The following is a 21,423-nucleotide window of genomic DNA, read 5'->3' as shown; positions in this document are numbered from 1 at the left end:
TCATTTTAAAACATGACAAACTGAAAACTTGACTTAATGAAATCTTGAAGAATTGAAAATACGCCTATAACCATCCTCGGTTAATTAAGAATCTATATGGAATATTCAAGTTAATCAGTCCAGTAGTTCAAACGTGATGATGCTTCAAACATAATTTTCATCCATTTGAAAAATTTCAAGTTAATCAGTCCAGTAGTTCAGACGTGATGATGCGTCAATAGTTATTTGTGCAACTAGTGCGCAAAGTGACAGTTTGCTGCACCGAAAGAAACGTAAGGCTCGGGCGGAATGGTTTCTTGAGTGCAGCAGAGGAACTTTGCGCACGTATTTCACATTAAGTTTTTCCTACAGTTACCATTGAATATGAAAAGTGGGTAATTATGGGTAAAATTGCCTGAAATGCATCAAATGTTTTTCTGTGTAATTTTATTATTGATAAAAACCTTAATCCTAAAATCCTAAAGTCCTCGTTGTCCTTGGTTATAATATCTAATTAATAATAATTAGCTCGTTGTGCTTCGTTGCACCTCTGCTCACTATAGCAGCCCAGTCACTATTACCAACTTCATTTTGATTTTGCTGCACTGTTGCTCCATATAACCTACTAAGTATTTTGCGTTGCCATGTTGCAAATCTGGAGTGCAGAAAAAAATTTTCCCGCACTAGAGCGGAAAAGTGATTCTTTGCGTTCTGTAATCAGTGCAGCAATGGCCACTTTTCAACGAAACTGTAGGAAAACATAATTTTCTTATCTCGTACTTGTATAAGCCAGTTTTTCCTTTATTATCGTATAGATAAAAGTATTTGGAACCCTGATCATCACCTGAATTATAACAGTTTAAAAGAAACCTTCCCAATTTTATAAAACTGCAGCAATTACTTGACGATTTCGTTGCTTTCAACAGACATTCCATTAAATGAAATGGCGAGAGCTCTATCATTTCTCTATAAATTTCAGTTCAAGTCGCCATTATTTCTTTCAGAATCAATTGCTGCAGCCACGTAATTGCTTCTATTTCTCTTATTTATCTCTACTTTTCTACTTTATTGCTTTCCACTTGCAACATTCTTCACACTATTCCACACTGGTCTGAATGCAGCAAAAACATCAATAAAGTTGGATGTAGTTCAGTGCTTGAAGATGAAATTTATGGGGATTTTATGGGAGGTAGGTAGATACAGTTTATGTATCCAGTGAATTATGCAGTTTTTCTATCGATACTCAGTAATAGAGTAACCCAAACTATATTACACATATATAAATACACATATATATTTCCAGTATACTATTATTGAGAATCCCGCCCTGAGGTGGTTATTTATTAGCAAAGTTCTAGTCGAGTATTTCGAGTAAATTGGGAGAGAATTTACAGTTCAGTTGTTATCTGAAAATATCTTGAAAAATAGCAGTCATTAACAGGATTAAAAAAACAAAAATCTGTCCACGGATTTTATAATTAAGTATCTCTGAGACCGTTCTTAGCCAAGCACTCTTTGTTACCTAGCAACCAATAACGGAATTCAATCAGAACAAAAAAAATCTGGTGTGGCGCACTCACACAACTTTCCTTGCCGTTATGAAAATTGATCACCTGACGCTAGTGTTCCCGCGTATCTCAAGTCTGCAATTCAAAGATTTGAGTCATCTGGTGACAGGGCAATAACGCTGGAGACACACATGAGGTCTGCTATCTCTTCATAGTGAATGATTTAATAGAATCAACAATAATTTGCAATTAAATAATCACATTTTCTCGAATTTAAAGCTTATTTTCAATTTTAGGTGAAAATGTTACGAAACATTAATTGTAGAGATTTTCATGCTCAATCTACTCCACTTGATTTTTTTTTTGTTCAAATTGTATCTGAAGCCTGATAATTGGGAATCTAAAATCGAACTTTGCATTGATGGGGCGGAGCTCCCGAAATTTTTACAGATATGGGACTTGTGGCAGTTGATAGAGCTCATCGATGACTATTTTGGGTTTGAATTCGATCAAAATCGTTGGAGCCATTTTAGAGAAAATCGCAAAAAACCCTGTTTTTGACAACGTTTTCGCTATTTTAGCCGCCATCTTGAATCGCATTCGATCGAAATTGTTCGTGTCGGATCCTTATAGTGTAAGGACACACACACACACACACACACACACACACACACACACACACACACACACACACACACACACATACAGACCAATACCCAAAAACCACTTTTTTGGACTCAGGGGACCTTGAAACGTATAGAAATTTAGAAATTGGTGTACCTTAATTTTTTTTGGAATGCAATACTTTCCTTACCTATGGTAATAGGGCAAGGAAAGTAAAAAATTTAGTAGCTCGTTGCTATAAGGTAATATTGTTGCTATACAGGTAACCAATAAATCCTTGAATAAGAAGATTTTTAGGAATTGTGTGCATTACAGGGAACGTGTTACGTCTTGTATTGTGAGTAGAACATCCAATGTTTAACGTAGGCCTACATCGTTTTCATTGATTAACTACCCTCTTACAACTGTGTGGACATCATGTTATCTTTTATTATGTTGAGGTGGTTTTAGCATAGAGAGCTACCGGAGTTTCAAGGGGGTGATAAAAATGTGTCTTTCAGTGGCGTGAAACCCTCATTCAGCTTTCAGCTGTAGCCCACTCACGAACTTGATGACCGTACTTGAATTTTCCAAATAAATCACTCAATCTTTCTGATTGGTTCTGTGATATTAGTGACGATCATATCAAAAAGTTGAAAACAAGTTTCACCCTGTAATACTAGTAGTTCAGTGAACAGTAGACCTCACGCAGTATTCTCATCCACAAGTACCTGATTGAAACTATAGACCTTATATACACTATAAACCATAGTGTATACAGACCTTATAAACTATAGACCTTATACAAATAGAGTAATAGACTGGCTTCTCCACACATCTGTGTAATCACTTGTCAGCTGATTTATGATGAATAATTCTATAGTCTGATTCTTATTCTAATATTGGCGTATGAAGGAGGCTCCTTTTTCCTTTAATATTATCCTTGAAATGCAAAAATTCCAAAAACCTTGTATATACGTCGAAGCGCAATTAAAAAAGGAACATACTTGTCATATTTCATGAAAATCTATTACCGCGTTTCGCCGTAAATGCGCAACATATACACATATAAACATTTAAACATTCAAACATTCAAACATTCAAAGATTCAAAGATTTAAACATTCAAACATCCATACATTCAAACATTCAAACATTTAAACATTCAAACATTCAAACATTAAGAGAAATGCCAAACCGTCGACTCTTAGACCGTTGAATCTTAGACCTCACTTCGCTCGGTCAGTAATGATGAGTTCCTACAACCTCGTAGGATGTGTTGGTTTTGGAAAGAGTCTGATGAACGAAAAAAAGAAGAAGATAAAGGAAATTGAGAAAAGGAACAACGAAAGGAGACCAACATGACACTGATGTTGTTGTCAGCGATGATTACAAGGCTTATAACAACGTTTCACCCCAAACTATGATGAATTGGGTTTCAGTGGAAGGAAGGGCAGATGAAGATTTCGGTGTCCTGTTTTCCTACGTGTGTCATCAGCAGGACTGGACAACGACATTGTCATCATCATCATCATCATCATCATTGGTACATCAGGATGTCGCGTCAGAAACCTGAACCTGATGATGATGATGATGATGGGAAAGTCACGTACAGTGTGAGGCGGGCGTGACTCAATTTCTACCCCGGCAAATGCAGGGAACCTCCACCTCTTGGCTTCCTGATTTGTGACCACCGTCATCATGTTATCATAGTCACGCCGAATTGTACGTGTGCTGTGTTGGGTGCAAGAAAGAGGAGGTGGAGGAGGAGAAGAAGAAGGGTGAGGAGGAGGTGGAGGTGGATGAGGAGAAGAGGAGGTGAAGGATGAGAGGAAGGATAAGGAGGAGGAGGAGGAGGTGGAGGAGGAGGAGGAGGAGGAGGAGGAGGAGGTGGCGAAGGAGGAGGAGGTGGTGGAGGAGGAGGAGGAGGATGAGTAGGATTAGGAGAAGGTTGGAGGAGGAGGAGGAGGTGGAGGAGGAGGAGGAGGAGGAGGAGTAGGAGAAGGTTGGAGAAGGAGGAGTAGAATGATGAGGAGGAGGAGGATGATAAGGGAGAGGAGGAGGAGGAAAAGGAGGAAAGGGAGGAAGAGGAGATGGAGGAAGAGGAGTTAAACGTATAGAAGAAGATACAATGGAATAAGAAATTACAAATTGATATGGAATAGATTCAGGAGAGATTGCAAATAGTAAAATAATCACAATGAAATTTTATTTGGAAATTTGTTCAGCTGTGAGGATACTACGTGAAGAATGAGGATTCAGTTTCATAATCTATTACATTTATGTAAATATGGTAATTTACATAATTTAAATGTTATAAATTACATTCATGATGAATTACAATTGATTGTATTAATCCTATTTCTCCTGTAGAGAACTTCTATTGCCAGTTCCTCTTAGGGCCGTTCGCACAGTGAAAGCTTAAACTGAATATTCAATCAGCTGTTGGGTTTAAACTCAAATTGAATCACATTATAACTAATGATACTTGATATAGATTTAATCCAGTTTAAGATTCAGTTTAAACTGGCACTGTACAAACGGACACTTAGAAGGACATGTGATTTCATGGGTTACTTCATATTTTATAAGAGATTAAGTTTCCATCTCTCCTAAGAGTACAAGCATAGAGAAACAATAGCATAAGTAGATATCCCATGGTATAGGGCTTTTATGTCGCAACTTTTACTGTTATCTGAAGCCTATAGTCCATGTATTTCTTTCCCGTGAAGCTTTATAACGCTGGTAGTCTCTCATTATTGTGCCGTTCATACACTCTTACCCGGTCAAAACAGTAAAAATCGACAATAATCAACAGTAATCAGCTTGAGATAACATTAAAAGTTGCGACATAAATGCCCTATACCATGGAATATCTACTTACGCTATTGTTTCTCCATGGTACAAGTATAACAAATTGAATCCGGGAAAGTTTGACGTTATGCCAAATGAAAACTATCATAAAAAACTGTGAAAAGCTGACATACCTATCTAGCTTAACTTTCAATGTTATCCTGTAAAATCCCCGAAAAAGACGAAGAAGTGACTCAATTCGGTTGGTCAACGAAATCGATCAGCTTAAAGCTGCGTTTACACCAAAGTTATTAACAAAATGTTAATAACTTAATTTTTATAGATTCTATTAGATTGAACATAACTTATCATAAACATGATGAAAATATGTGTTTGTCAAGTTCCGTTCAATCTAATAGAATCTATAAGGATTGAGTTATTAACAAAATTACTTGGTGTAAACGCAGCTTAATGGTTCAAATAAAATGAGTTGAACATTACAAGTTGACTGATGGAAGCATTCAACAGCTATCGTCGAACAAACAAACTATAAACAGGCTCGAATCGAGGCTCTAGTCATCAGTAAGAGCTCACTACGCTCGATCAATAAGTAACAAGTAACTCAATCCAAGACAGTAATCATTACAATAAGAAAGCGACTATTCAGTCTTTGAATAAATAATATGCAATGATTTCCTCAAAATAGTGATAAAAGTGTGATTAATTTTTATAAATATTTTGAGGAAATCATTGCGTATTATTTAATCAAACTTTAACCAAACTCACTTTTATTTTGTCATCTTATCTGGGATAAGGGACTAGAATTTGGGGTGGATCTTATTCTAATAATACAGATAAAATTTTTGTCATTCAAAAAACCTTAATCAAAGCCATACTAAGCCTAGACGCTATCCGAGTGAAAATCTTTTTTTTTTGAATTCAAGGTTCTAACTGTAAGGCAGTTGTATATTAAAATTCTCATAACTTATATGAGCAAACATAAAGATATATTCAATTTGCGTGAATCTACATACAATCTCCGTCCCCCATCCATTACTTTTCAGGTTGCTGACACTAATTTATCTATCTGCAGAAGACAGTTCTCATACATTTTATCAAAACTCGTAAATAAAATCCCTCGTCAATTCATCACCAATAAGTTGAGTAAAAAGCTGGTAAGAGATATAAATGAGTGGTTGGCTTCGAATGACATATTAATTTAAATAGTGGCTGCCAAAGCCAAGCAAATTTTCTCTTATTCTCTCCAATATTCATCTTGAGAAACAAAACTTAATTCTATTAGGTCTCCCTCTGCCTTCTCCCCTATCCTTTCTTACTCCCCTTTTCCTTTTTACTCTTTCTTCTTGTTTTTTAGTTTCTTTTTAAGTTTATTAATTTTCTTTTCAAATTCAGTGATTTTTCTTTCAGTTTTTTTATTGTTTCCTTTCACTGAATTAATTTATTTCATCTTTTTCCTGAAAATTTAAAATATCTAGATTTTTTAAACACTCGGCCTCTGTGCACAGGTTTTTTAACCTTGCGGGGACATTATTATTATAATGTATTTCTAATTTCTGAGTTTTTATCTTTTGTTATTATTATTAAGGATAAATAAATGATTTTGATTTTTTTTATCTATAATGAGCTTTTCACATTAACAACTAAATCTCTGCGAGTTCTTCATAACACTCCACTAAGTACCTGCTTCATAGTTATTCACAATAAATAGCGACTTGTTATGAAGTTTGACAAGTTGTAAGCAGCTCCACCTGAGCGCTGAGCCAACTTACAACTTATAACTAACGAATATTGCAAACATGAATGCCAATACCTTTATGCACACTCAAACATGAGAAGACTAATGAGAAAACTTTTGATTGGTTTTCGAGGGAATCGTTTCTTCCCACTTCCACGCTCTCTATTAAAATGTCGCTTATTTTGCAATATTTTCAACAACTTGTGTTCCGCAGAAGATCTTTATTAACTCCATAAAGATTTGTTGAGTTTTACTGACAGTTGCTCGCTTTCTTGTCCTTTTGTATAATGCGATTTCCACCAAAACATCATCAATTTTTATGATTTCATATTTTCAAATCATGGGGATTCAATATCACTAGATTAGCATTTGATTGAGTAGTTATCAGATGAAAACATCATACATTTTTTTGAACGTCTTGTTTGAAAATCAATGTTGATTAGTTTATTCAGGTACAATGCTCAGTGTTCAACGGATAGTTGAACGAGCGAAGTGAGGTCTAAGATTCAAGTCGACGGTTTGGCATTTCTCTTAATGTTTAAATGTTTTTATGTTGCGCATTTACGGCGAAACGCGGTAATAGATTTTCATGAAATTTGACAGGTATATTACTTTTTAAATTTCGCGTCGAGGTATGTACAAGGTTTTTGGAAATTTTGCATTTCAAGGATAATATAAAAGGAAAAAGGAGCCTCCTTCATACGCCAATGATACCGTAAAAATCGGACTATAGAATTATTCATCATAAATCAGCTGTCTAGTGGACTATAATACTACCTGTTCAAAAACATCGAACATCTTGAAAATGTACCTTTCCATTAACGTTAGTAGACAGTTGACTATAATATTACCCGTTAAAAAACATCGAACATCTTGAAAATTGTATCTTTCCATCAACGTTGTAGACAGTAGCAGCTAGACCTGATAACAGCGCTCACACTCACATTCCGGGACGACACGTCACGGTACGATATATGGGACAGAAAGCTCTATGTTTATTTAGGATTTTTTCTAGACATTTTTAATTGATAAATTATTTATTAATTTTTGAGAAAACATAACAACAGGTCAATGTAACTCACTGAGCGCGAGGTCTACTGTTCACAGAACTACTAGTGCTAAAACTACCACAAGATGTACCTAGATCTTCTTTTATTCTTGACATTCAAAATACAAAGATTATGGTGTGGTACACTCACATGAGGCATCTATCAACCTTGTACCATTGAGGAAAGATAGCATAAGCTTATGATATCTTTACTCTATGAGAAAAGAAAGCATACGCTTAAGATAGCATAGCTTATGATAATATATTTTCTCTAAGCTTGTATACCCACAACTTGTCTTGCTCATTTATTACTTTTTATATTTTTAAAAACTGTAATTTATTGATCAAAGTAACTGTTGTGAAATGTGCCCAAAATAAGGTGGAATTAATGAATAAAGAACCCTGTGCAACGGGTTGCCTATGCCCAATCATGCGGGAGCAAGATCATTTTTGGCAAGGAGTGGACCTCTGCCAGTTTTTCCCAGGAAAAAGACTCATGTCGATTGATAGATATCATGAAGTCATTCAGTATATTAATTTGAAAAAATCCGTCAAGTAATTTCTGAAAAAATCGTGATAGAAAAGCTACAAAATATTTTTTCCCGAGAATGTGGCGGAGCTTCTGCTAGTTTGTCAGGAACGAGACAGTTGATGAACTTATGTATTATCTTACTGGGGTATGATGTATCATTTGAGAGAAATCGTCATATACGTTTTCGAAAAAAATAGGAAAAATACATTTTCTGACTCATTAATCTTCATTTTTAATTGAATTTCTCTGGATCGATCCGAGAAATTTTCTCATGGTATGAGAAAATAAAGTTACAAATTTCAAATTAATACGTTAATTAGGAATGGTGATGCGTACATTTGGTTTGAACAACAGCCAAACAATAATATGCCATCTGCCATCAACAAGTCTACTCCGTTCTCTTACCCAGTCTAAGCTACCTGTATGATTTGTGATTGAATTGATAAATGAATTAAAATGATGAATAAATGATTGAAATTATGTTTTATCAAAAGTCTCAAGTAACAGACCCAAACTGTCAGGCCTACTCTCTGTCCTTATTTTCTGTCACATTCTCAAATAAATTTGATTTATTTGTCAATTTATGAAAATTTATTTGATAAAATTTGATGGCTTTGAATCTAGGCAGGGCAAAGGGCGCTTGTGCAGCGAATGGTATTCCCTGAGATTATTGAAATGAAAAGGAAAATATGAAAAATACTTCATTTTTGATTTAGAAGAGGCTTAAATAGAATAGGTACTTATTGAATCAAATGATATTGTTGATAATTTGATTCTTAAGATAAAATAATGTCCAGTTATTTTTTGTATGAAACACACTTAAACTTCATAATTCTGTCACCTATTAAAATATTTCAGTTCCATTGAAAGACCATGGGAAAGTTGGGAATTGCATAGATTCCAATGAATGACATTTTTATTACATGTTATATTTAAAAAGTAATTTATCGTCAGTGTTATATTATATTAAAATAGTTATTTGTGCAACTAGTGCGCAAAGTGACAGTTTGCTGCACCGAAAGAAACGTTTACGCCCGAGCCGTAGGCGAGGGCGGAATGGTTTCTTTGAGTGCAGCAGAGGAACTTTGCGCACGTATTTCACATTAAGTTTTTCCTACAGTTACCATTGAATATGAAAAGTGGGTAATTATGGGTGAAATTGCCTGAAATCCATCAAATAACTTAGTAGTGTTTGAATGGCGGGGGGCAGCTGTGTGGTGTGTGCTGTGGTGGCACTGTGCTGTTGCTGTCCTCGTTATAATATATAATAGTAATAATTAGCGCGTTGTGCTTGGTTGCACCTCTGCTCACTATAGCAGCCACAGCAGTCACTGTTACCAACTTCATTTTGATTTTGCTGCACTGTTGCTCCATATAACCTACTAAGTATTTTGCGTTGCCATGTTGCAAATCTGGAGTGCAGAAAAATTTTTCCCGCACTAGAGCGGAAAAGTGATTCTTTGCGTTCTGTAATCAGTGCAGCAATGGCCACTTTTCAACGTAACTGTAGGAAAAATAATTTATATTTCAAAAATAATACTATCGGCGATCTCAGCTGTGTAAAAATACTCGTCAAATGCCCTGAAATTTAACAGATGCGACCTGAAAAGGGAGTGCCTCAGAACTGCCAGTTTAAATCCTATACTATTAAACGAGCAATTTCTATTTATGTTTATATGTCTGTATGTCACCGGATTTCGAAAACGGCTCTAACGATTTTGTCTAGTGTATGAACATAACTTGAAAGGTTCTGTTAAATTTGGTCAAGGTAAAAGGGAAGGTTAGGGAGGTCAGGTTTCAGCTTTTAAATGTCAATATGTTAATACTATTTGAAATGTGTTGATAATTCTATGTACAACAAATAACAAAAAGTTTGAATACTCGCACTTTTGAGATATCGCACTTACGAATGACACCCCTGAAAACTCTGCAGACCTGAGCCAGCCAGGTTTCATGTGATTTGAAAGAGACAATAGAATGAAAAAAATCTAATGTTGCTTTCCATGAAGAAACATTATTTAATAACTTCGTTGTACAACTACAACTTCTAGTTCTTGTTTACGGGTGGTTGTTACTTGTTGACCGAACGAAGTGAGGTCTAAGACTCAAGTCGACGGTTTGGCATTTCTCTTAATGTTTAAATGTTTATATGTTGCGCATTTACGGCAAAACGCGGTGATAGATTTTCATGGAATTTGACAGGTATGTTCCTTTTTTAATTACGCGTCGACGTATATACAAGGTTTTTGGAAATTTTGCATTTCAAGGATGATATAAAAGGAAAAAGGAGCCTCCTTCATACGCCAATATTGGAGTGAAAATCAGACTATAGAATTATTCATCATAAATCAGCTGACAAGTGATTACACAGATGTGTGGAGAAGCTAGTCTATTGCTGTATTTCCATAAGGTCTATAGTTTCAATCAGGTACTTGTGAATGAGAATACTGCGTGAGGTCTACTGTTCACAGAACTACTAGTATACAAGTAACACAGAGTCTGAACTAACTTGTTATACAAGTAACACAGTGTCTGAACTCAAAAGAGAGAAAAACTGAAAACAATCCACTCACATTAAGAAGAGACAAAGAAGAGAAAACAATTTACTCACATCTGAGCTTGAAGTTCTCAACAGTGTCCAGCAGTACATGTCCTGCCAACACCTCGCCGGCGTAATACATTTCTCTGTCGAGACGAATGTCGAATTCGCGAATGTAATCCATCGTTACATCCATCAACGAAACAACTTCACCTCATTATCAATCAACTCAACTCACGCACAATAATTAGTCGAGTTTTTCATGGCACTGTGCATTTTTTAAACTAGTCATGTAGTCACTGATGTTTTAGTAACAGATAGTACAGAACAGAATCAGCATTTTGGATAATACTACAGTAAATAACAGATAGTGTAAAAAAGAATTAACATTTTGTTATTCTATTTGCGGGATTGATTTTATGTATCAAATTGCTGGGAATCGGTCAAGTTTTCTAAATATAATTTTTGATGAAGTAGAGATATAGTACGATTTTGAGTTAGGTTGGATATGAGATATGAAATTCATATACTACTTTTGTAAAAATTTGTAACTTCTATCTAAATTTGGGAAAGGAACAGTTTTGGGCTTTAAACCTGTTGTTCCCACCCCAATCATTCATAGTTGACATTTATATTGTATCTATCAATCTATAGAAAAATTTACATACTACAATATGTTTTTCATAATCCTTTCTATGCTTGTCTAGTATTGTAGGAGCAAATCACTCACTAGCTGTAAGCCTATTATACACGGCTTTCATACAGCTACATATTAATTAATTTATCAAGATAAATTTTTGTTTATTTGCTCTCTGTTGAGAAAAACGTCTACGGAAACAGACTATAATCTAGCCATCAATGATGTAACTATAGCTAATCTTCAAAATAATGTTCAAGCCATAACAGTTTCTCTTAAGCTGCATTTACAACAACCTTATTAACAAAATGTTTATTTTCCGTCCTTATTGATTCTATTTGATTGAACGGAACTTGACAAACACATATGCACATCATGTCTATGCTAAGTTATGTTCAATCTAATAGGATCTATAATGGCGGAAAAATAAACATTTTGATAATAACTTCGGTGTAAACGCAGCTTAAGGTTTGTGTACTTAAATCATTTTGCATCCTAGAGATAAATAGTATGACAACATCAAAAGATTATGAAGTATTCCACCTTATTTTTCAATTGGAACCACGAAGTTTTTTGAAATAATGATCAATTATTCCTTTAACATAAAAAATTTTTTATACGTTCCAATTTGTCTTCTGTATAATTGTTATTCTTGGAGACAAAGACTTCAATATGGAATTGATCATAGTTGTAGGACAATTTGCAATGAGTTTATGGAACTCATTGCTCTACATTGACATTTATGCTATTCAATTAAATATTACTAGTATTTATAGAGGTTGTATCAATTAGTGTTGTCATTAAAATAATATTATTTCAGTAAAATATTTTCCAAATTTTAATCAATGCTGTATTCATTCTGAGACAAAGGACCGGTTGCACAAAAGCCATTTAATTACGGTTGAAATTCAACTGGCTTTCGTGCAACCGAGCCAAAGATTCCACTAAGAAATCATTTCAAGACTGTTACTAATGAACCCGAGAGATTCACTGTTTTACTAATAATATTGAATATCTAGACCCTGTTAATTATAATATAATATTATTGAGATTGCATTTTGTGGTTGATCTTTCTCCTGTTAATTTTCATGTTCCCACTGAGAAAATATTTCTTTACTTCTGAGTCATTTTATATTTATTTAGGATCTTTATGAATCAAATTATACGGTGATATTGAGTAATCTTTATGAATCAAATTATGGGGTGCCCATTAGTGATCTTTATGAATCGAATTATGGGGTACCCATTGAGTAATCTTTATGAACCAAATTATGGGGTATCCATTGAGTAATCTTTATGAATCAAATTATGGGGTACCCATTGAGTAATCTTTATGAACCAAATTATGGGGTATCCATTGAGTGATCTTTATGAATCAAATTATGGGGTATCCATTGAGTAATCTTTATGAATCAAATTATGCGGTGCCCATTGAGTAATCTTTATGAATAAAATTATGGGGTCCCCATTTAGTAATCCTTATGAATCAAATTATGGGGTTCACTGCTCTACTGATTGATACATTAAACCCAAACATCTTTGAATTTGAGGAGACATTTGATTCCTATTGTAGCTTTCATGAATGGAATTGTTAAATTTATAGAGCCTTCTCTCCTATAAAATTATTAGGTTCCTACTAAGAAAATATTTCTCCACTACTGACACATTCTATATCCATTGAGAATTTTACATGAATTGTATTATGGGTGTTAATGTTCCACTGATTGATACTGTGAACTCAAACAGCTTCAAATTTGAGGAGACATTATTTGAATCCTATTCTAGCCTTCATGAATGGTATTCTTAAATCCATAAAGTCTTCTTTCCTATTTAATTAATAAAATATTGTTCCTACTTTGAAAAATTTCTCTTTCCTACTGGGGCATTACAAAGGGCCTATATCCATTGAGTAATCTTTATGAATTAGATTATGGGATTTGTTATTCTACAAATTTATACTCTCCTTTATTCTTACATCTTAAAAATGATCGGGAGAGGAAAAAACTATTTATAACTATATTTATACACTAATAGTTTTTCTACAAGTTTTTAGTAAATTAGTGCAAGGTTAAACAGTTGTTGTACCTATATAACCAAATCAGTCACCACGAATTACACACCATCACTATTTCACACTGTACCGGGTACGACGTTCAATGGAATCTGTCGTGATGCAAACTGACGCTCTGCATCAGCCAGCTATCGAGCTCGTACTCACAGCCACAATCACCCGAGTCCAACACACAGCTTCACTCCTCTCAGGATGGGAAAGCTGCGCAAACGATGATGCGCGAAGGCACATTGTCTCTGTCTCTCGCTGGAAAATCTGTCCTCTTCACACCCTCAAAAACAGCCCTTCAATTCCTGCCCCGATAGCTCTTTCCCTGTTCGTTGTACCACCCTGATAGGAGTCTCTCTCTTCTTTCCCTGACATTCTCTCTTCATCACTCAAGTCTCATCTTATTTCTCGCTCTCTTGTTCTTGTGCTCTTTGTATCTCTCTCCTCCTCTTTCCTTGACAACCTCTCTTCCTCTCCCTATTCTCCCCCAGCCAACTCCTATTTCTTACTCTCTTGTTCGTTGTATCTCTCTCCTCCTCTTTCCATGACAACCTCTCTTCGTCATCCTTATTCTTCCCCAGCCTCCTCTTATTTCTCCATCTCTTGTTTGTTGTATCTCTGTCCTCTACTTTTCCCACTATTTCCTTTCCCTATTCTTTCCCAGTATTCTCTTATTTCTTCCTCTCTTGTTCGTTGTATCTCTCTCCTCCGCTTTCCCTGACAACCTCTCTTTCTCACTCCTCATCTTCCTCGGCCTCCTCTTATTTCCTCCTCTCTTGTTCTTTGTATCTCTCTCCTCCTCTTCCCTTGACATCAACTCTTGATCTCTCCTACTCTTCCCCGGCTTCCTCTTATTTCCTCCTCTCTTGTTCGTTATCTCTCTCCTCCTCTTTCCCTGACAATCTCTCTTCCTCTCCCCTATTCTTCCTCGGCCTCCTCTTATTTCTTACTCTCTTGTTTGTTGAATCTCTCTACTTTTCTTTCCCTAAAACCCACTCCTCCTCTTTTCTTTTCTTTCCCAGCCTCCTCTTTCATTCCCTCCTCTCTTGTTCGTTGTATCTCTCTCCTCCTCTTTCCCTGACAACCTCTCTTCCTCTCTCCTCATCTTCCTCGGCCTCCTCTTATTTCCTCCTCTCTTGTTCATTGTATCTCTCTCCTCCTCTTTCCCTGACAACCTCTCTTCCTCTCCCCTATTCTTCCCCGGCCTCCTCTTATTCCCTCCTCTTTTGTTCGTTGTATCTCTCTCCTCCAATTTCCCTGACACCCACTATCCCCTTTCCCTATTCTTCCCCAGTCTCCTCTTATTTCTTCCTCTCTTGTTTGCTATATCTCTCTCCTCTTGTTCCCCCAAAACCCAGTCTTACTCTTTTCTATTCTCCCCAGCCTCCTCTTATTTCCTTTTCTCTTGTTTGTTGTATCTCTCTCATCTTCTTTCCTTGACTTCCACTCTTGATCTCTCTACTCTTCCCCGGCTTCCTCTTATTCTTACTCTCTTGTTCGTTGTATCTCTCTCCTCCTCTTTCCATGACAACCTCTCTTCCTCTCCCCTATTCTTCCCCAGTCTCCTCTTATTTCTTCCTCTCTTGTTCGTTGTATCTCTCTCCTCCTCTTTCCCTGACAATCTCTCTTCCTCTCCCCTATTCTTCCCCAGTCTCCTCTTATTTCTTCCTCTCTTGTTCGTTGTATCTCTCTCCTCCGCTTTCCCTGACAACCTCTCTTTCTCACTCCTCATCTTCCTCGGCCTCCTCTTATTTCCTCCTCTCTTGTTCTTTGTATCTCTCTCCTCCTCTTCCCTTGACATCAACTCTTGATCTCTCCTACTCTTCCCCGGCTTCCTCTTATTTCCTCCTCTCTTGTTCGTTATCTCTCTCCTCCTCTTTCCCTGACAATCTCTCTTCCTCTCCCCTATTCTTCCCCGGCCTCCTCTTATTTCTTACTCTCTTGTTTGTTGAATCTCTCTACTTTTCTTTCCCTAAAACCCACTCCTCCTCTTTTCTTTTCTTTCCCAGCCTCCTCTTTCATTCCCTCCTCTCTTGTTCGTTGTATCTCTCTCCTCCTCTTCCCTGACAACCTCTCTTCCTCTCTCCTCATCTTCCTCGGCCTCCTCTTATTTCCTCCTCTCTTGTTCATTGTATCTCTCTCCTCCTCTTCCCTTGACATCAACTCTTGATCTCTCCTACTCTTCCCCGGCTTCCTCTTATTTCCTCCTCTCTTGTTCGTTATCTCTCTCCTCCTCTTTCCCTGACAATCTCTCTTCCTCTCCCCTATTCTTCCTCGGCCTCCTCTTATTTCTTACTCTCTTGTTTGTTGAATCTCTCTACTTTTCTTTCCTAAAACCCACTCCTCCTCTTTTCTTTTCTTTCCCAGCCTCCTCTTTCATTCCCTCCTCTCTTGTTCGTTGTATCTCTCTCCTCCTCTTTCCCTGACAACCTCTCTTCCTCTCTCCTCATCTTCCTCGGCCTCCTCTTATTTCCTCCTCTCTTGTTCATTGTATCTCTCTCCTCCTCTTTCCCTGACAACCTCTCTTCCTCTCCCCTATTCTTCCCCGGCCTCCTCTTATTCCCTCCTCTTTTGTTCGTTGTATCTCTCTCCTCCAATTTCCCTGACACCCACTATCCCCTTTCCCTATTCTTCCCCAGTCTCCTCTTATTTCTTCCTCTCTTGTTTGCTATATCTCTCTCCTCTTGTTCCCCCAAAACCCAGTCTTACTCTTTTCTATTCTCCCCCAGCCTCCTCTTATTTCCTTTTCTCTTGTTTGTTGTATCTCTCTCATCTTCTCTCCTTGACATCCACTCTTGATCTCTCCTACTCTTCCCCGGCTTCCTCTTATTTCTTACTCTCTTGTTTGTTGAATCTCTCTCCTTTTCTTTCCCTAAAACCCGCTCCTCCTCTTTCCTTTTCTTTCCCAGCCTCCTCTTATTTCTTCCTTTCATGTGTTGTATCTCTCCCCTCTTGTTCCTCTAAAACCCAGTCTTAATCTCTTCTATTCTCCCCCAGCCTCCTCTTATTTTCTTTTCTCTTGTTCGCTGTATCTGTTGTTCTCATTCGGTCAGTTCCCTCTCTCTGCTTTTCTTCATCTTCTCTCTTCTCCTTCCTCCAAGAACTTTCTCTTCTCCTCCTCATCATAGCTTCTTCACCTACCCCACAAGTAATTCCGTCCCTTAGAATCGGGAGCGTCTCAGTTCCTCACGAATCTCAGTTCATGATTTACCTTTTTCATCGTGAGAAACTGAAACAAGTGGGAAGTTGAGCCATCATGACGTAGCCTGAAAGGTTATGTTTTATTAGGCTATATTTCAAAGGTAAAAGGGTTAGTTAGGGGCATATGCTGGTATAATTCTTAATATATTATAAATATCATTATACTCTATATTATATATACTCTATATTATATTATACAAATATCATTAAATTACATATTATAAATATCATGATACTGTAGCTCAACTCACACTTACGCGACTCTAGACCAGTCGATTCTAGTCTCCGCGACGTCACTATTTGAGAACTCATTTTCAATAATTTGAAACCACATCCTGCGTCGAGAAGAGACTAGAGTCGCAGTCTCTTCTCAACCTCAGTCGGGAAAGTGTGAGTTGAGCCTTTATCCACTGAACTTTCTGAAAACAACGGGATCTTGATGTACTGAGTTTTCTTCAAACTGAGACACTCCCAAACAGCTAATGCGTGATCAACTGGAATCCGTGATGAAATGAATGTCAATCTTAAAATCATAGTTCCTCTGAAACTCTGAACCTTGTCCATTGTATATCTTTCTACTTCTAACGGAAACTCCTTTCTCCTTCCTCTGAAGCTTTTTCTCACTCAGTCGTCCACTCATATTACTCAACCATCCCCCAGTCTTATCTCTCTTTGGGACTTTCTCCTAGTCAGTGGTATCACTCATTTTTCAATTAATAAAAAAAATTACTCAAAAATGTTATAATTAATGGTGATTTGAGTGTGATATTTTTGTTTTTTATTCTGTTTTCAACCGTCAAAATTTAAAATCTTAGTTATAGTTGTTTTTGAGTGAAAATGGACTAAATTTTAGTAAAGTGAAATCATAACCCTATTTTGGACTTTTAAAATATTATCTAAATTTGGGAGAGAAATAGTACAAGGAGTATCCTTAGCTTTTTCTCCCAATCAGTGTTTCTTTGTGAAAAATATGAATAAATAAAAATTTCCACTCCCCTAATCTTCCCCTGCTTCCTATTATTTCCTCTTCTCTTGTTTCACATCTCTCTCCTCTTCTCTGTCTAACATCCACTCTTTATCTCTATCTAGATCCTTCTCATCTCTCCAACACTCTATCCTTCTCTCTCACTAATTCTCCTCCAGACTGATCTACCAGTAATAATTGGTAAAAATCCGTCACTATATTTTTCCTAGTTTAGTGATTTTTTTTGCTGAGGATGATGCCCACATGAGCTCCAGGCTTGTGCGTGCTGCGTTGGTAATGAAACTGATGATTGATTGAATATTTGATGATGGATTCACTGGACTTTTTGAAAGCAACGGGAACTTGAACTCAGATTTCGAATATCAACCAAATCTGGGAGATTTGAATATTTCATGGAATTCATGAATTATGGATTTTTGCAAAAATGGTCGAAAATTGAAATCGCTCAAACTCTCAGGATTGATAGTAGGCCTACTTGACGAGAGGAACAAAAATATGTCATCACATTGGCGAAATTCACTCATATTTATTTATTTATTTATTTATTTATTTATTTATTTATTTATTTATTTATCTATTTATTTATTTATTTATTTTTTATTTATTTATTTATTTATTTATTTATTTATTTATTTATTTATTTTTTATTTATTTATTTATTTATACGTGGATACAATAACAAATCATATAAATATGATTTAATATTATATTCTTGAGTTATAAGCATTTGAAGATGAGTGATTCTTCTGATCTGAGATTGGAGGAAAGATTTTATGTTTCAGTGAATAGCTCACTCTGTATTGTAGCAAAACGTATCATTTTATGGCACGACACTTCTTAAGTCAGCCTCTATCCATTGCCCGAATATCAACCAAATCTGGGAGATTTGCATTTTTCATGCAATTTATGATTTTTGCAAAAATGGAAGATTCGCATTTTTCATGAAATCTATAAATAACACATTATGGATTTTTACAAAAATGGAAGATTTGCATTTTTCATGAAATCCATGAATTAAAATAAACATCATGGATTTTTGCAAAAATGAAAGATTCGCATTTTTCATGAAATCTATAAATGCATCATGGATTTTTGCAAAAATGAAAGATTCGCATTTTTCATGAAATCTATAAATAAAACATAATGGATTTTTACAAAAATGGAAGATTTTCATTTTTCATGAAATCCATGAATTCAAATAAAAATCATGGATTTTTGCAAAAATGAAAGATTCGCATTCTTCATGAAATCTATTAAAACATAGCCTAATGGATTTTTACAAAAATGGAAGATTTTCATTTTTCATGAAATCCATGAATTCAAATAAACATCATGGATTTTTGCAAAAATGAAAGATTCGCATTTTTCATGAAATCTATAATTTAATAATAAAACATAGCCTAATGGATTTTTACAAAAATGGAAGATTTTCATTTTTCATGAAATCCATAAATTAAATAAACATCATGGATTTTTGCAAAAATGAAAGATTCGCATTTTTTATGAAATCTATAAATGCATCATGGATTTTTGCATAACATAACTCTCAGTAGCAAGCTATCTAAAGAATAACTGGCATGTGGCTATTCATGTTTAAGTGGAAATATAGGCCCATATGAATTAAACCAGAGCAAATGCTCATGAGCAAGAGCATGGAGCATAAGGTTTCGCTCATGAGCAAAAGGTAGAAGCAAAAGCATTTGCTCATTTTTATATGAATAAGCTTTACATACTCTTACCTTATGCTCCTGAACTCTGGAGCAAATGCTCGCTTATTTTAAAGATTTTTCATCAGCTGATTCGCTTTTGTAGCCTCACTTTGTTTTTATAGCTCACGAAAGCGCTAAATATGAAAGTAAGGGGCACCACTTGTGTTTGCGTCGTCTGCTCTGTTTTTTATTTATGAATAGAGCTTTAGGTTAGTTGAGTTTAGAATTTTGAAATAATAGCGTAAAAAAATGTCATCTCTATAATAGTCTTCAGCATATTCTTATAATATCAATAGCCTTCTTATAATCGTCTACACTCTCATCTTCTTAAATGCCTATTTCCTATTTTGTGATGGCTATCTTTATATCAGATAGCTATCTTTTGCATTTATTATTTTGTAGGAATAATGGTGATATAGTATATCATGGTTGAATCTAAAAAGAGTTCTCAACTATTGGTTGTGATCGTATCTGGTATAGTTTCCTCTTCCTCATACGAATTAGTTGAGCTATTTTACTATGAGCAAAAGGTGATAAGCTGCTCTAGACAAGACTCAACTTTTTTGAAGCATTTGCTTCAAAAGTTGAGCAAATGCTCTAGTTTATTCATACAATTTTGAGCACAAGCTTTTACTTTTGAGCAAATGCTCAAACTATTTTTTTGATGAGCATGAGCAAAAGGTTTTGCTCACGTTTATTCATAGAAAATGAAGCAAATGCTCCATATTTTAGAAGTATAAGCAAATGCTCAACTTTATTCATATGGCCCATTGAGTAGTTGTCAATAATTGAAGTACGTCTGGGAACCCAATAGGAGCTACAGTCCGTACAAATTTACTTCAGACTTGGAGGAATATGCAGCGCAGAGAAGTGGAGGGAGATCAGCCAATTACAGTGAAAAATAACGTCACTAATATGTTTCAATGTCTAAATGTTAATGAATATTAAAATCGGGTGATTTTAATTAATATTTAAATTGGGTGATAGTCATCAGTAGAAGCGCAGTTGTCAATTTGTCAGTCGTCTGACTGCTTTCAGACAGGTAACTCCGCATGTGTAGCATGAGCACATGAACAGTCACTAGAAGTTGGAGATCGCTGGCCGCTTCAAAACGGCAACATCGCGCCTCTGTATCCCTCCCGCTGTATGCTTCCTCTGCTGCGCATGTCCATCCCAAGTAAGAAGTAATTTTGTACAGAGTATAAATCTGCACCGAGTGGACAGATCCTTGAAAATAGTCTTTCCACGCAAGTTTGAACTTATATGATGTTCATGAGGGCAATAATGGAATTTAGTTCCTGGTGCCCTCAAATATGTATATTTTCAAATAAATAAGCATAATTATTATAGTCTACAATTCTGATTTACTCGAGACTTGATAGCTATAGCGTACGCACTAATGGTTTTAATGGACTGCATTCTTGATCAAATTTGGTGAGTGTTCCGGTTGCACAAATGTTAAATTTTAATCGTTATCAATCCCACAAGAACCAATCAGTGAAGCCGTCTTAACAAAAAGGCCTTCTCTGATTGCTTCTCGTGAAATTAATCACGGTCAAATTTAACCGGCTTTTGTGCAACCGGGTCTGTCTTAGTATTCGAAAAATTTTTCTTTTAATAATTGCAATTATGATTTGAAGCTTCAACTTTGAATCAATTATTAAAGTTTGTATAATTTTTAGTATACGGTGAGGGTGAATTCATCAAGAAGAAAAATATATTCATTCAAATCGGGTGATTTCAAAGGTACCTTAGCCGCAAATAAATTAACCTACACTGACCAACCCCCACCACTTACCAAGCATACTTCTCATTGTGTTGGGTTACATTCTGCTTCGCCTACTTTACAGAACACCGTTCGCCAAGGTGGAATAACCATAATATTATACTTGTATTGTAGCAAAAAGTGTCATAGTACCACACTACTTGTCAAACTCGTTCCATACCTCAAAACTCAAGCGAATAATTTGATAAATACCTTTTCAGCCGAAAACTGCACGTTTCAAAATACACAATGTGTATTTTTATGAGCAGGATTGTAATCTGCTTTGCCATTCTCTTCCGAATGTACAACG

General features: G+C 35.9%; 1 protein-coding gene across 1 annotated transcript in view; it reads right to left on the bottom strand.

The window, feature by feature from the left end:
- LOC111057380 (arrestin domain-containing protein 2-like) overlaps positions 1 to 13,858 on the bottom strand; it is a 226,810-nt gene extending 212,952 nt beyond the window's left edge. The window contains exons 1-2 of the mRNA XM_039431324.1: positions 13,480 to 13,858; positions 10,830 to 11,108 (exon numbers count right to left, since the gene is read on the bottom strand). Coding sequence (XP_039287258.1) covers positions 10,830 to 10,953 — 124 coding nt within the window. The 5' untranslated portion in view covers positions 10,954 to 11,108; positions 13,480 to 13,858. The remainder of the gene's footprint in view (positions 1 to 10,829; positions 11,109 to 13,479) is intronic.
- Positions 13,859 to 21,423: the final 7,565 nt, after the last annotated feature.

The sequence above is a fragment of the Nilaparvata lugens genome, chromosome 6 (assembly GCF_014356525.2).
Source record: "Nilaparvata lugens isolate BPH chromosome 6, ASM1435652v1, whole genome shotgun sequence".
Classification (NCBI taxonomy): Eukaryota; Metazoa; Arthropoda; class Insecta; order Hemiptera; family Delphacidae; genus Nilaparvata; species Nilaparvata lugens.
The sequence above is the reverse complement of the archived record's forward strand: the minus strand, read 5'-3'. Positions and strand labels throughout refer to the sequence as shown.